We start from the raw sequence: 15,067 nt of genomic DNA, 5'->3' as shown, positions 1-15,067 counted from the left end.
AATAAAATAATGATAATAAAGACGCAATCTTTGAAGAAAATTCATACAATTAAATTTCTTTATCGAATTAATTAAATCTTATTTTTTCTTTTCCTTCTTCATGTTAAGATATCAGATTTTTTAATGAAAACTAATCTTTTTTATTTTACTAATTTGATAATATTAATATTTTATTTTTCTTTTGTTAAATGTATAATTTTTTTTTTCAAGATAAAATGTACATTGCGCGTATAGTTTTCTTTTAAAATCAAAATGAAAAAAAAAAAAAAAGCTGGCCCATGGGGGGATCGAACCCACGACCTTCGCGTTATTAGCACGACGCTCTAACCAACTGAGCTAATGGGCCACGTTAACTCCTTGTGTTAACAAGAGTTTTCAGGTAGAATGTCTTGCTACTTTTAGAAAATAAATTTATATATACCATATGTAATAGTTGTAAATATTATAAATTACTTAAACACTTATCTGGTTATCAATATTACATATCATATAGACATATTTTATCTTTTAAAGTTTTTTACAAATCTATTTATATAAATTTTGCAAAATAAATATTATTATATACAACATATATATATATTTTTTTATGAGTAGAACATGTTTATTTTTTGCCAATTTTTCAAAACGTGTTTCTCTGAAATGTGATACATCAAAATTGATAAGTAAAAAAATAGCACAGCTGTCAGAGTTTTGTGTGTCTGTTAAGACAACAGACCGTGTTGTAATCATCTTATGACACAGAAAGAATGCTGATTTTGCACTGTCAATGTTTGCGACATCACTGATGTGCTTATATTATGACTTATGTTTGTAGCATACAAAGTAGAAAATCATTTAATCGATATAAGAGTCTATTTAGTTAGTGTGTACATGTAAAACTCTCTTTTTTATTACACAAAATAATAAAATAATCTATATACATATGTTTTTTTTCAATAACAATTTACGTAAGTGTTTTGTAAACTATGGATTTTTTCTAGGAAACTTTTTTTTATTTTTTTGTGTTCTAAATTAACATCTTTATATTTTACAATATTATATAAAAATCTGACACACACACACAAGAAATAAATTTATTCTTATCTATTCTGCACATAAATTTGTTCACATATTTTATTAAAACAAAATAGCAAACACACAAGAATAAAAGGATGATCAAGTAAATAATGTGTTTGAATATTTGACGGCGTCAATCTAAACGTCGCTTCTATCGCGACTAATCGCGACTGCGCAGAAGGAAGCAGAAGGTTGTGACAAAACTCAGTCGGAGTTGATTGATTTTTGTCCGATCGTTTTCTCGAGTGTGTTGAAAACTTAATTTGTTTCTTGGAAAGAAACAAATTCGAAATCAGAAATGGGACTTACTGGCACGCTTTATCGTCTTGTTTTTAAACGTTCGTCCACGTTTGCAGTCGCCGTCTTAGCTTCTGCCTTTTTCTTCGAAAGATCATTCGATATGGCCTCCGAAAAAATTTTTGACACTATAAACAAAGGGGTGAGTGTTTTTTCTTTACATCATGTGTCTTTTCTTTGATTTTCGCGTGCGATAATTACAGTAATTGCGTTCCTCAGTGTTCCTGAATGAGGTTATAGCAAATTAAAGTGAGGTTAGATCAGCGCACGCGTAATTAATTTGTTACAATAGTCAGAGACGTGACGTAACATTTTGCGATAATTGACAAAAAATATTAGATATTCCATAAAGAATTGTGTGTGTTTCGATATATTAACGGAACATACGGTTTTGCGCCGCAAAGAAATATGACGCGATTGATAATTTTACAGGACAATTATAAGTAAAATACAAGAGGTACTGTGTGTGATTGCATAACATTTATGTGTCTTTCTTTCAGAAACAATGGAAGGATATAAAGCACAAGTACGAATGAGACGTTTTAGAGACGATGAAATTAGATCATTATGATTAAGTGGCTTACTCTCACATCATGTAAATAAACAACAAATTATACTGTAATTGATACCGATGAGTTTGTCACACCCTTACAGTGGTTTTATGTATTTATTTATATACCGTGTATGTGTCTCTTGTGATGTGAATATCAGTACACATTTATTTTTATTTCAAATTTGTCATTTATTCAAGTATAAAAGCACAAACACTCCTGCAACTTCAATACAAAAAAAAAAAAATATCAAGAGACGTCGAGTCTTGTGCCAAGTTTACACGTGTAACAAAAGTAATATATATATATATATATACACATATATATGTATACGTCACAAGAAAATGATTATATACATAAATGATAATATCTCGCAGGCACTTTCAGTATAAAAGTAAAAAGACCTGTGTCTTAGTGTATCACTCTTAATTTTTAAGTACTTGCATTAGGACCAAGAAAACGACCAACAAAGAGAGTCTCAGTCGTTAAAACGTCAATAATAGCGAAGATAAACGGTCTGTTTGCTATGAATGTTGGAATTGTTTCACCCATGAGAGGTACAATAACAAATTCTGCAATCAAATGGATATTAGCGGACAACAATTTACGAGATGCGTCGAATAATGCATGAGTTACGTCAACAATTACCTGTCACGGCGGCGGCGACGGTTCCCTCCTCGTCAACTTCTATTTTAGCACTTTGGAGTATCTCTCCTATTCGTAGATAATTGTTGTGTCCAATTCCCGTGAAGTTCGCTGTTGTGCCAAAAATGTCTTGTATACCCATCTAGAACAGAAGAATTTTATGCACTTTTATATCCATTTTTTTTTAATATAAAATTCATACTTTTTACTCTTGCTATATATATATGTGTGTACTGTTGAAACAAATAAAATCACAGGTAATAGATCTATTCTTACACGCGTCAACGGTGAATGCAAGTTCAATTTGCTCTCGATGCTGAATCGCGGAATAGAGAGCACCAGATCGGTCTCGTTCAGACTAGCCAGCAGCATTCTCATCGGCACGTACGACAGATCTTTGGACAAAACCTGGAGGTACGGATCGCTCTGATAGTGATACGGAAGAAAGACTAGCATGGACGTCCTGCCGTTCTGAAATATACAATTTGAGTCCAAGTGTTTCTTGCACGATATACATATTTCAATTTCATAAATTACAAGAAGATGATGGCTCCGCCAAGAAAACATATTGAAAATTGAGAATTTTCAGAAGAAGTTTTTCTATCGGCTTGTCAATGAAGCAGGAATTGAATCTTACCGAGTACGGAATTTCGACCACTTCGGCGTCGAGCGCGGCTACGTAACCGTACCGATACTTCGCAATATTTTGCATCATAGGAATGTTTTGACAGCTATTATCGGGCACTTGGAAACATCCAACGCGCGTTGCGCCTCTGTCAAAGGACTTCAACCATCGTCCTTTGAAATACAAAGCTGAAGTCAGCAGCATCTGAACGTTGGCGTCGAGAATACCTGTACAACGTTAAACGTTGATAAGAGACACTTTTTTAAAGGTAAAGGAAGAAGAGAAATTTCTAAATTAGAACAAAATAACAAACCTATACACACCAATTCGATTACATAAAAAAAACACTCTTCCTCTACCAAAAAAAAAAAAAAAAAAATAAGAAACAAAGTCTGTTTAAATACCAGGCTGAACGATCGACTTGATGTTATTCCGCGTTCTTTCGCGAACCCAGGCGTTGATCGCGTTCGCCGCATCGTTTGCATTTCCGAAATTCATTTGCTGAATATCGGTCCCGTAATTGTTGCGCAGAGAGTTCAAGTAAGAACTGGACGCCGCGAGCGTCGGATTGATCCACAAGCGAGTGGCCACGTCGATTTCCGTTCCATTTTCGTAACTCTGGAAAAAAAAAAAAAAACGAGAAATATGAGAAGGCAACATATCGAAAAATTATGTTTTCGAGATAAATTGAATATTAAAAAAATAAATTCCGTTTACGTACTTTTAACGGTGCGGACGTGCGTCTCACTATTTTTCGAATCGAGTATTCGTCCGGTGGCAATCTCAAAGCTGCGAGTAGCTCCTGGCGCGTTCGACCGGCCGTGCCCTCAATCAGACTCGCAAGGGCGATTTTCGCGCTGGCCGGTGACAATATCACGTTACCTCCGACTTCCTCGTTCACTCTCTGTGATTGTTATTTTAAAACAAAACAATGTAAGATACAATTATTCTTAAAAATGTTAAATTTATTTCTGTTACAAAAACAACGTAAACTGTTCTTACGTTCTTACCGTTGTTTTAAAACTGTTTTTACCTGCAGAAGTTCAGTGTTGAAGAAGGAATATCGATCCTCGGCGATGGTTGTAACTAAAATGAAGAGTAATGCATCGCGTTAGTTGCAAATTTGTTGCAAGAACAAGATATATATATATATATATATACATTAATATATTGATCTATGTTACATTCATTTTATCGCAAGACAGCGCACATTCGTGTATAATTCTACCAAATTGTTCGAAAATTACAGAAGATAGAAGTTATACGCGAGTCGGTACGATGAATCTTAAAAATTTTCATTTAAAAAACGTACACGCATTTGGAAGAATCCGATATTTGAGTAGAAGCCGCCGATCAATCGTGCGGTAATATATCCGTCATTGTTATTCGAAGTAACGCGTCAATAATAAAGTCGTAATGAAATTAATTTTCGCGCAATGAAAAAGAATTTTCTTCGTTTTTTTTTTTTTTATCGGGCGATCGATCGTAGAGGATTTACAACAAACGAATGTAACAGAGAGCGGAGTTAAAATTGCACGGAACGACAGATGCCGGCGTTATCGGGCAAGTCAATCGTGAGACTCGTCAAACAAGTTTAACGCATATGTACATACATATCGTTTTAGCGCTCGCGAGCGATGACGTAATCCGCAAAAAACGCGCTCCGATAATTATTGATTTTGATTAATGACGCGGAGGAGAAGCGCGCGGGCAAGAGAGGTCTCTCCCTTGTTGCACCGTCCAGTGGTTCAGTCTTCTTTCTGCTCCGCACGTACGAGATAAGTCGTCAAATAAAGCGGCACGAAAATCAATGACAGTTTCGAAGATGATTTATTGCGACGAGAGAAAATTACGTAAAGAGTCTCGAGAATCGTCAGACGTTGAAACGATCCTGCGATAAGGATTCGCGCAATCATGTGACGATAATATTATGAAAAAAAAAAAAGTGCAGACGCGCGTGTACACGCAATTGTTTAAAGAATGTTGAGAGAGACAATTGTAAAAAAAAAAAAAACAAAAAAAATCTCTTCGTCCTTTCAGTGAACGATATACCTGCGCAAACACAGCAGAGGATCCACAGCGTCGATGACCACATTTTGAGCGATTTTGGAATTTGGACGCGCGCAGTTATGGAAAAGTAGCACACGATACGCGTATTTCGCGTGACTCCCGAGTCGCGAATGAAATATACACACATGCACACACGCACGCACGCACGCACGCACACACACACACACACGGAGATAACGGAAACACAGACGCTATATAGTCAAACTTCCGGCTAGGAGTCAATCCCCACTTGGTCAACTCTTGCGAACTCCTTGCTTCTTCATTACCTCACCTTGGTGTGTGCGTGCACACTCTGATGCTGCATCGCGCGCGTCGAAAATGTTTATATACACGCGGGAGAAATTCGCGCGCGATAATTTACCGCGATCGCGGAAGGATGACACAACTTCAGACGAGGTAAAATGAAAAAAAAAAAAAAAAAAAAAACACAAAAACAGGTCTCTCGTGAGTGGACTTTTTTTTAGACACTGATGCAACACTCAAGGCAAGTGTTTCTGCGCTGCGAGCGTTAACGAGTTTTTGACGAAGGAAACTATTGTTCTTGAAAGCATAACAAGAGAGAACTGCAGAAACGCGAAGCAGCGGAGAAATGAATGAGCGGAGATAATTTTTTCCTCGAAATCAGTTTAGTGGGAGAAGACAATTCTCTTTTATTTGACATTTCGGAACAGAACGCGCAGAAGAGAAGGAATTGACAGACGAGAGTGAAGAAGAGAGGAGGGAAGGGAGAAAAAAAAACTGAATCTCTAAACATCCAGAACAGATCTGATGAGTGTGCAGCAAAATCAGTCGATTTTCGTAAAAATTTATCAACGTCATTCGCTGATGTATAAACTTATATATTCTCTCTCTTTTTTTTTATTCAAAAAATAATAAATATTTTAAACTAAAAATAATAAATATTATTTAATAATTAAAATTAAACAATAATAAATATTTAAAATTGAAAATATATTTATACGATAGTTAAAATGACATAGCAAAGCAGTAATTAAAATAAAATTAAAATATTGAAATTACTGAGATTATTGCGGTATTACTTTTTTTTTTTCGCGAAAACGCGATAAAATAAAAGGAGGGGCTCAATAAACACGAGCCAAGTGAAGATAGTAGGAGCAGGTCTGCCTTGGGATTTCCATCATCTGCAGTTCCGTCATTGGAACGTCCCACTATAGAACTCGTTTGTGCAACATCCACACTCGCGTTTATAACACAAAGACAAAAGATGTGACTCTGTCTTAGAACGTAAGCAAAATTTATTCGCGATAATGCGTAGTCGATATTTATATATGGATGCGGAGCAAATAACATTATGATTACAGCAGTGACGCTAGCGGCTAGTGCCGCTAACATGTGCGTAATGATAATTTTTCTTTATTTATCGCAAGTAACGTGATAGGATAAGTAACGTGATAAGAGCTCACAAAAGGAGAATCACACGCAAGCATTTCGTTGTGGCGTATCTAATAATTGGTTTGGCACAAGTTTGTATTTGGCAGAATTTTAGTTTGTCTCTTTGGTACATTGGCATTTGATAAATAAAATTATACCGTGCGAATAGATATGTAACTGAATATTTGTGTGCGTGATCCACACACACAGACTCGCAACACCCTTGCAAACGCAATATCTTACAAAGAAATAATATATTGTGTATAAAAAATACGCGATTGCAATATAACATAAATTATATATTACAGAATATATTATTATATAAAAATACTATATGTGTAAAATTATCTCAAACATGATTTTTTATGGAAGAAAAATACCGTGCCCTAAACGTCGACAACAACAACGGTTCCGAGAAAAACCGAGCAGAAGTACAGAATCTTTTTTTTTTCTTATTTCCAGAACGAAAAACAATACTGTTACGTAATCCATTGAATCTAATTTGTTAAACAAGGAAATAGGATTTAACAGAGAATTTAAATTGATTACGTCTCTCTTGTGACCACATCTATTAACTACAAATTATATCCACTCTATACAGTGAGTGGATCTATACAGAGTTAACATGCAATATGTTAATAGCACAGCGTACGTATTAATAAAACTATACACAGAAATACAAATACTCCTTTCACACAGTAAACTCCATTAACGTGTATATACACGGTGTTTTATCCAATTTTTCAGTTTGCTTTTGGACGACACGAGTTACTTTATTTTCAAAAAACGTTTTCGAAAGCAAGAAGAGAGAAACTCTGTCGAACAACCGCGTTGTTTCTTCCCTTTCTTCTCTCATTTTTTTTTTTTTTTAGTTAGAGTCTCTCTAAAACTTGAGATAAAACATCTTGTATGTATAATTCCACATTAGACAGTTAACCCCTTGGGTACATTTGACGTCTGAGACACGTCATTCACTTTTTTCACTTTTTTGCTTTTACATACTACTCCAAGCAACCAAAAATTATATCCGTTCCACATGCAAATATTTTCTCAAATAAATCCGTACCCAAGGGGTTAATACCATTAGACAAGAAACTTTAATTCTGTACCTTCTCTAAATCTTTGGTTACGGTTGGTGCAGCAAGAAAATAAGATATTTTACGCGTAAGTTTTTTTTTTTAATGATAAAATAAGTTAGTCACATTGTGTGATTACGCTACTAAAGCTACTATCACCGAAGAAGAAATCCATTTCCCCCAGTTATCAAGTTACAGCCTTACAATTCATTTACCGGGAATGTTCGGTGTATCCAGATTAAGTCGTGACGGGAATTCCGGCTGCGCTTGCGTGTAACATTTCTCCGCAACTCCGGACGTGTTCAAGGGATTTCGCACCTTTCCTATGTAAAGAATGGTGCCGGTGGTCTCATCCTCGATGTAGAACACGAACGGATGATTCGCATGGAACACGCTGTCTTCTATCTTGTTTCCAATCTGTACCTCTGTATTAAAAAACAAAACAAAAATATATATGTATAATAATTTTTTTTTGTTTCAATTTTAAACTTTTTATTTTAAACTTTTAATTTATTAGAAACACGCACCTGTGGCAGCGTACGCAATTGTCCCGTTCTCGCTCACTTCTATTCCCGTCTTGTGCACTATGTCGGACACCTGCAGATGTCTCGAAGCTCGTCTTGTTCTCGCTATACCCGTCAGCAGCGCGGTGTCGTCGAAGATATCGTGAATACCGAGCTGTGTGAATACGAAAAACAATTTATCATTTTTGCGTTAGCAAACGCGTATCGCCAAAACTGGCTGTGACTGGCAAAAATTTAGGAATGCACGAACGATTGCAGATTTAGCAAGAAACAAATTACAATTAAATCGCTAATGTTTTTTACTTTTATACGCTTTGCTCTCCATTTACTCTCTCGAACGCGTTTATAATCTTGCAATCGAATATTTTTTTCTTCGGCAAATTTTTTTCTATGCTGAACGGAGAAAGTTACCTCGCGCAGAGTACTCTCCAAGTGGCTCGTGAACTCGAACTTGAATTTCGGTATCAACACGTCGAAAGGCAATTCCTGCATGGCCCACATGTCCGTAGCGAGCGTGAACGCGTTGATCTCGTTGACAATGTGATCCACGCCGTACATCGTGCGCGGCAGAATGATGTACATGGCGAATTTTGAACCCTGAAAAAAAAATTCGCTCTTCAGCTTGCAACCCCTTCGTTTCTTTTCATTTGATTGTTGACGCAATTTATTTTTTATGAGTATATATATATATAAATTTGTATATAATCGTGTGTGTCGCACGTACGTCGTACGGTATTCGCAGTATCTTCGCGTCGAGTTTCGACGATTCGACGTAATAAAATCGACCCACGGTGTGCATGAACGGCACGTTCACGATCTCGTTGGTGTTGACGTAAAATTTGGAAACGCGAGTGTTTTCGGGCTCGAAGTACCTGCGACGCCACGCGCTTTTGAAAAACAGCGCGTTCACTATCAGCATCACCGAGTCCTTCAGATCTTGTTCTGAAATAAGAAATAAATAAACGTCTAAAACAATAAGAAACAATTTCGCAAGTTGTTGAAATTGTTCAGTTGTTAACAGATTATAAATATCTTGTTAACGAGAAATGTGTGTGTGTGTGTTTGAGTTTTTGTTTTTTAATTTAATGATGTCGACATCTCAACGAATATCAAATGTCATAATTCAACTTCGATCGAGCATCAATCAAACGTACCGTCATCTATCATTTTCTTTATGTGTCCATCCGTAACGTTACTGACCCAGGAATTGACTCCGTTCGCGATCGCGTGCGCTTCGGACATATTGACGTTGATCACATCGGTGTTGTAAAAACTTTTCATCGTTGCCGCGTAACGTTGTCTGGTCAGCACGTTATTGTCGATGTAAATGCGCGATCCGATATTTAGCGTGTACGCCGACGACGGAGTCTGCGGAAATAAAACAAAAATCTCTCAAGAGTTGCTTGATCATTTAAAATTTTTTTTGCATGCACAAATTCATACACTTCTTCAAGATTTTATTATGTATTTTTATGCGGTAGATATAGATAGAGAAAGATTAGGGTTTCTTTACCTGCAGAGATTTCAAGACGTTGTTGAAAATCTCTCGAGTTCCCGGCACACTGAGAGGAAGGTTCAAGGCGTTGGCAAGTTCATGCGCGGTTTGACCCTGAGCTCCTTCGTAAAGAAGCACCAATGCTAATTTTATGGATATAGGCGACAACAAAACGTTTCCTGCATTTGCCACGCCTAGTTTCTAAAGAATTTTGTTTAGATCAAAAGAGAGTTATGGAGTAATGTAAATTGAAGATTTTGGGTAAAAGAGATTTTTTCATTCTTTTTGACCCCCCCAAAAAAAGTCATTTATATATGTTCTCTCTATTATTCGTTGTGGATTTATATTTCAATTGATTGTTAAATTTGCGAGGAAGTGCGTAAATACCCTGAACAGAGTCCAGTCAAATGTTGTGAAGCGTCCGCCCTGATACGGCACGAAGTCCTCGTCATCTTCAATAATTTTCGGAGAAACTTTCGACTGTTCGGGCTTTTGCGCGATGGCGCACGTACCTTCATCTACAAAAACCACCGCGATCGAGAGGCACAGCAAGCATCCTGCAATTAAAACACATCTTTGCTTAGAATTTTGAAAGCAACAGAGAGATGTTCGAGAGAGAGAGAAAAAATATTTCCCCATATTCTTGCGGAACAAAATTCAAAGTTTATGCGAAATTAAAATTCCTGTGCCAGGTAATTTTTGTTTTAATTAAAAAAACAATTTTGTTAAAAACAACAAAAAGAAAATAGTTTCCGGCGCGTTTTAATTTTGTAAAAAAAAAAATCATGTATTTCGTGTTTTTACTCCTTCAATTTTTTTAAATGTTTTAATATCAAAATTCCGCGGAATTTTTTTTTTGTTAGTCAGGTCTCATTTGTCGGTCGTTTGAAAACATTGTTTCTAAGAATTTTCTACGTGATTATACGCTTAATTATAAATTTCCGCTTTACAATCATCGGTTATTGTGGTACAACTTTCAAAACAATTCTCTGGTCGGCATTATTCTCAATTACTTCATGTTCCGAATTGATGACACAATTCGAATAAAAGTAGTGACCATTCGGAAGTCCCGCGAATCGGAAACCGCTTTTGTTTTGTTAGCGGTCAACAACCTCTCGCTCGACAAACAGGACTCGCGTCATTTTACGCGCTCTGTCTGCGAAACAAAAAAGGACTCAAGGACACTGTTTTTATATCGACCTTTGGTGTATTTGCGGCTCTATGTTTTTATTACAGATTATTTTTATTTTGTTCGCGCTCGTACGTTTTTCCGCCGAGAGGATTCATTCGAAAGAGTTTAGAATCATCGTGTAAAAATTGACGTGGCGAACACACACGACTCGCTTCATACGCGTGCGATATCTTTGACATTTTTACATTTGGCATTTTTTTTCCAGTTACCAATACAAAGCGATCAAGGTCGATCAAAATCAGAGATATGTGCCCTGACCTTGTCTATAAATAAGATAATGATGAGAGAAATGTTTGCGATTATTTCCAATTAGTATTGAGAGAGACAAACTTTTGATTAAGTAACCATTAGAAAAAAAAAACATTAATCAAATTTTCAGTTGGGTTTTCTTATTCTATTTGTTGTTTTCAGAAAAATTAACTCCTCTTTAAAATTGCGCAAAGACGGACGCACTCACCCAAGTAGCGCTTCATGACGGAGACGGCTGCGTAACGTGTATTGTTGGTTCTCGCGGACTTGCAATTTGCGTTTGTGCGATTTGTGTTGCTTATGAATTAAACGTCGGCTTTCTGTCTTTGGCGCTCGCGACGCGACTAGCGTGCGAGATGGAGAGCAAAACCGGTCAGCGGCTGCCGATCCGGTGGATTATAGAGCCCATCCGCGAGGAAGAGTAGTGGCGAAGCGACGAGCGGGAGGATGGGATTCGCAAGAGGAGGGAAACGTGACTCACAGAAGGGAGTACAATTTTTTTTCTTTTTTTTTTTTTTGATTGTCTTATTGATAAAAAGCCTCGTCGAAATTTCTACGAAGGTGCGTGTAAATCCACATCCGTGACAAATGATCTTTAAGAAGGTTTTTTTTTATGCGCCTCGATTCTCTTCGACGCGTCGGGATATTTATAAAAAGATTTGAACGACGCGTCGGGATATTTATAAAAAGATTTGAAAATCGAAGCTACCATCGAGAAACAATATTACATTTTGCGCGATTAAATACATTTTCAAAGTCAGTCTTGAAAATTAATCGCGCGCAATAAATAATTTTTCTGTACAATATAGAAACATGTGTAAAGTGTGTTTTACATTCAGTTGTGCGTGTAAAATTATATTTGTTTAACTCGTTTCTTATCTAAGATTTTATTTGTCGAATGAAAATTTAAGGAGAAACTACGTTTTGCGTGTTTATTTTCTGAGAATCCACACAAATTCCATTTTGTTTCAAGTTGAGGGAATTACGCGAGGCACAAAAGGCACATTCTTGTTTATTCGCGTTACCGCTATTAGCGCCCGACGCGGTCTCCTAATTAAACGTCTAATTAGTTATCAATGCTCCTCGCTAAATCGCTATCTGTATTTCTTAAATCTGTATATATTTCTTCAAAGATAATGCGAGTAAAAAAAAAAAAAAAAAAGAAAAAAAAACAGTACACACAGCGCGTTGCGCTTGTGACGTTGTTTCCCACCAACTCGGGATTCCTCGAGTTGTATGAGTTTAACAAGATTCCCTCTGATAGAGCAATCACGCATGACGGGGCCGTGATGACTTCTAGAGTACACACAAATATTTCCGAGTGATATCACGATTTGTCACGAAGTACACTGGGACGATGGGAAGTGAGGAATTTTGCCAACTTGCAATTACGTCATCATCCGCGAGGAAGGTGAAAAAGAAAGCAAGATAAAAAGAAAAAATAGACGCTTGTGCGAAGTCACTTGTATTGAAACATATCTTGTGCACATACATACATCGAAAGGTCAAAGCCTAACATGTCAAACTTACACTCGCAATACTTAGATAAAGCGTGTAAAAAAATCGCTCGTATGTACATTCGAAAGAAAATAAATACAACATATGTACAGATTATAACGCGCGGCGCGCGAGAAGTGCGCATTCTGTATCGCATCATCGCTCGGCGAGCGATTACACAATAAAAACAATTTGTATAAACGTTACAGCGCACGAATGCGCGCGTATCGCTAAATCCTCTTCTTCGTTGTTCTTTGCCGCACAATTGATCTTCGTTCGTCAAATGTCATCGACGGTCGTCGTTACGTATGTATTTTGAGTCCTTCTTCGATCATTTTGAGGATCGAATTTATGACGCCGTAATAATCAGTTATTTCTCTTACCTACGCAAACAATTGAATTTATTCTTAAAGACAGATCTTTTTTTGTGATTTAACTTTAAGTTAATTTTTAACTTAAAAAAAAAAAAAAAAAAAAATACAAGCCAAACTACCTAATATATGTTTGTAATTTTGTCTAGTAGTGAAGATGCAAAATCCAGTGTTTTCTTGAAATTCAGCAGCTCTGATAGCAAATTCTGTCGGGACAAACAAATTGTTTTTCGCGATTTTTCAATTCTGTCAACGTCGACGACACAAATTGGCAGCAAAAAAGAAAAACAAAATCAAAATCTGAGCCGAATCTATCGTCAAACGCGATGATCGACAGCGTGAGAAAATCAAATCTGTTCGAGTTTTTTGCCGACAATTTGTCGTCAAAAACGGGGAGGGGTCTGTCCGTTCTCGGACAGACTTGCGCGGACACAAAAAGAGTCACCGGTTTCTTGTTTGCGCGAATTTGCTACCAATTTGCCGTTATATTTCTGTTTTATTTTTTACGCTCGTCTCAAAATATCAAGCTCATTTATTACCTGTAATCCCTCGTAAGTGACAAAACAGTACGACGTGTAAGAGCAGAGTACGGAGATGAAAGCCGTAATTACGAGAACGAGCGTTATACCCTGCATCATGATGACGGCGGTGTGAACGCTGTATCGAGTTACGTCGGTGACGAGAGGAACCAACTTGGTGACGAAGGTGTTTCTAGAAAAGAACAAGTCGAACATACTAAATTTGTTATCCGAACGAGGTTCCGTTGCGGTATAGCTCATAGCTCCGAATTGTCGGAATTCAACTTGTGATTCATTGACAAGCGATGACTGCGTTGTCACATTATTGATAAGTAACGGCTGCATTGCTGTCGAATTTGTGTCCTCGATCACTAGCGATCTCGTGTTGTAAAAAGACGGCGATAGCGAGATACCCGTGACAATCGCAAAACCACTAGCGATTAAAATCGCCAACAATGCGATTTGACGCATATCTTCGCTCAATTGAAATTTCGTAAAAAGAACTACCTGCGCCTAGCGACTTATCTGCAACAAAAAAAAAAAAGAAAGATAGAAATCGGATTTTTTTCTCTCTCTCTCTCTCAAATGAAGTGTCGAACTATTGTTCGCTTCAAATGTGCACGTCGCGTTGACTATATATCGTAAAAATTTGTAAAACTGTTCGTTCGAATTCTAAATCGCGTTGAATACCCGGAGATACTTGTGCGACAATTTTATTTCAAGATTGTTGCGATATTTCTCAGAGTAAGATTGCGAACCGTCGATTTCAAACAAACACAAACTTTGAGCTCTTACCTGTTGTTATTTTCTTTCAATTAATTTTTGTTCTCACCCAAAGTATTCTCGCGGTGCAAAATTTTGCGTCGAACAAATAGATATATTTGGATGTGTGAAATTTTTATATCCGTCGTCACACACTCTTACAAAATTAAATCTGAAATCAAAATGAGCAACTCGTTTCACCACGCGATGCTTCGATCTCTTTCACAGCGCGACTGATCTCTCGATCGTAAAATCGTTTTGCGTTTTCGGGCGTGTACCACAAACATTCGAGTGAAATTTGAAAACGTTGCCACAGAAGAGGGGTAACAAATATACGCGCAACGTTCGTTACGCGTATAAACATCACAGAGGACACGCGGGTTTTGTCTAGACGCGCAACAAAGCGAATATGCCGAATTCGAATTAAAATAAAAATAAACGTCTCTTTTCGGCCGTAAGCGTCGCATTTACCTTGTCTGTGTCATCGAATCAATTTTTCATCGACGACGACGGTAAAAATCTAAGAAGAAGTTACCGACAGATCCGTGAATCTCTGTTGTGAGTCAATACGCGATAAAAAAAAAAAACTCGCGGATACGTGAAGATCCATATCGCTGCTGGAAAAAATGTACGTGACGACACTTATAAAAATATAAATACTATCGCAAAGAGAATCTTTCAGCAAAGCAATGGGGGAAAAAAAAAAAACGGATTTCGGGAAGGTGGGAAATTACGTGCTTTGAGAGA

At 37.0% G+C, this 15,067-nt stretch overlaps 3 protein-coding genes and 1 non-coding gene across 5 annotated transcripts; 1 reads left to right on the top strand and 3 right to left on the bottom strand.

Annotated features, from left to right (window-relative positions):
- Positions 1–272: 272 nt before the first annotated feature.
- Trnai-aau lies at positions 273–346 on the bottom strand. Its single transcript has one exon. It is a non-coding gene; the product is annotated as a tRNA-Ile (tRNA).
- Positions 347–1,218: 872 nt separating this feature from the next.
- LOC109853207 (cytochrome b-c1 complex subunit 9) lies at positions 1,219–2,080 on the top strand. Its single transcript, XM_020425089.1, has 2 exons — positions 1,219–1,495; positions 1,854–2,080. The coding sequence occupies exons 1-2, from the start codon at positions 1,355–1,357 to the stop codon at positions 1,887–1,889; spliced, it is 177 nt and encodes a 58-aa protein (XP_020280678.1). The 5' UTR covers positions 1,219–1,354; the 3' UTR covers positions 1,890–2,080.
- Positions 2,081–2,106: 26 nt separating this feature from the next.
- LOC109853206 lies at positions 2,107–11,569 on the bottom strand. The gene is made up of 15 exons (XM_020425088.1): positions 11,381–11,569; positions 10,119–10,288; positions 9,750–9,932; positions 9,391–9,604; positions 8,961–9,178; positions 8,648–8,833; positions 8,240–8,390; positions 7,928–8,137; positions 4,208–4,260; positions 3,896–4,078; positions 3,579–3,792; positions 3,187–3,401; positions 2,826–3,020; positions 2,553–2,691; positions 2,107–2,476 (listed from the first exon to the last, which is right to left on the bottom strand). The coding sequence occupies exons 1-15, from the start codon at positions 11,394–11,396 to the stop codon at positions 2,337–2,339; spliced, it is 2,487 nt and encodes an 828-aa protein (XP_020280677.1). The 5' UTR covers positions 11,397–11,569; the 3' UTR covers positions 2,107–2,336.
- An 851-nt stretch (positions 11,570–12,420) lies between these two features.
- LOC109853242 lies at positions 12,421–14,989 on the bottom strand. Of its 2 annotated transcripts, XR_002250097.1 has the most exons (4): positions 14,354–14,986; positions 13,580–14,083; positions 13,163–13,246; positions 12,421–13,052 (listed from the first exon to the last, which is right to left on the bottom strand). XR_002250097.1 is itself a non-coding variant. In XM_020425134.1 (3 exons), exons 2-3 carry the CDS (start codon positions 14,027–14,029, stop codon positions 12,972–12,974), a joined length of 531 nt encoding a protein of 176 aa, XP_020280723.1. In that variant the 5' UTR covers positions 14,030–14,083; positions 14,354–14,989; the 3' UTR covers positions 12,421–12,971. The 2 variants fall into 2 exon arrangements, 1 of the variants encoding a protein (XP_020280723.1); XM_020425134.1 differs by lacking the exon at positions 13,163–13,246 and having other exon boundaries at positions 14,354–14,989.
- Positions 14,990–15,067: the final 78 nt, after the last annotated feature.

The sequence above is a fragment of the Pseudomyrmex gracilis genome, unplaced genomic scaffold, assembly GCF_002006095.1.
Source record: "Pseudomyrmex gracilis isolate BER0280 unplaced genomic scaffold, ASM200609v1 scaffold_45, whole genome shotgun sequence".
NCBI classification, from domain to species: domain Eukaryota; kingdom Metazoa; phylum Arthropoda; class Insecta; order Hymenoptera; family Formicidae; genus Pseudomyrmex; species Pseudomyrmex gracilis.
This window is presented reverse-complemented; position numbering and strand designations above follow the sequence as displayed.

Bases quoted from the DNA above. Each gene is read 5' to 3' on its own strand.
- LOC109853207 (XM_020425089.1), top strand. From the start codon at position 1,355: ATGGGACTTACTGGCACGCTTTATCGTCTTGTTTTTAAACGTTCGTCC. The intron at 1,496-1,853 runs GTGAGTGTTTTT...TCTTTCTTTCAG, and splicing joins TTGACACTATAAACAAAGGG to AAACAATGGAAGGATATAAA.
- LOC109853242 (XM_020425134.1), bottom strand. From the start codon at position 14,029: ATGCGTCAAATCGCATTGTTGGCGATTTTAATCGCTAGTGGTTTTGCG. The intron at 13,053-13,579 runs GTAATAAATGAG...TTGTTTGCGTAG, and splicing joins TCACTTACGAGGGATTACAG to GTAAGAGAAATAACTGATTA.
- LOC109853206 (XM_020425088.1), bottom strand. The intron at 9,933-10,118 runs GTATTTACGCAC...AAAATTCTTTAG, and splicing joins TTGACTGGACTCTGTTCAGG to AAACTAGGCGTGGCAAATGC. The intron at 8,834-8,960 runs GTACGTGCGACA...TTTTTTTTTCAG, and splicing joins TACTGCGAATACCGTACGAC to GGTTCAAAATTCGCCATGTA.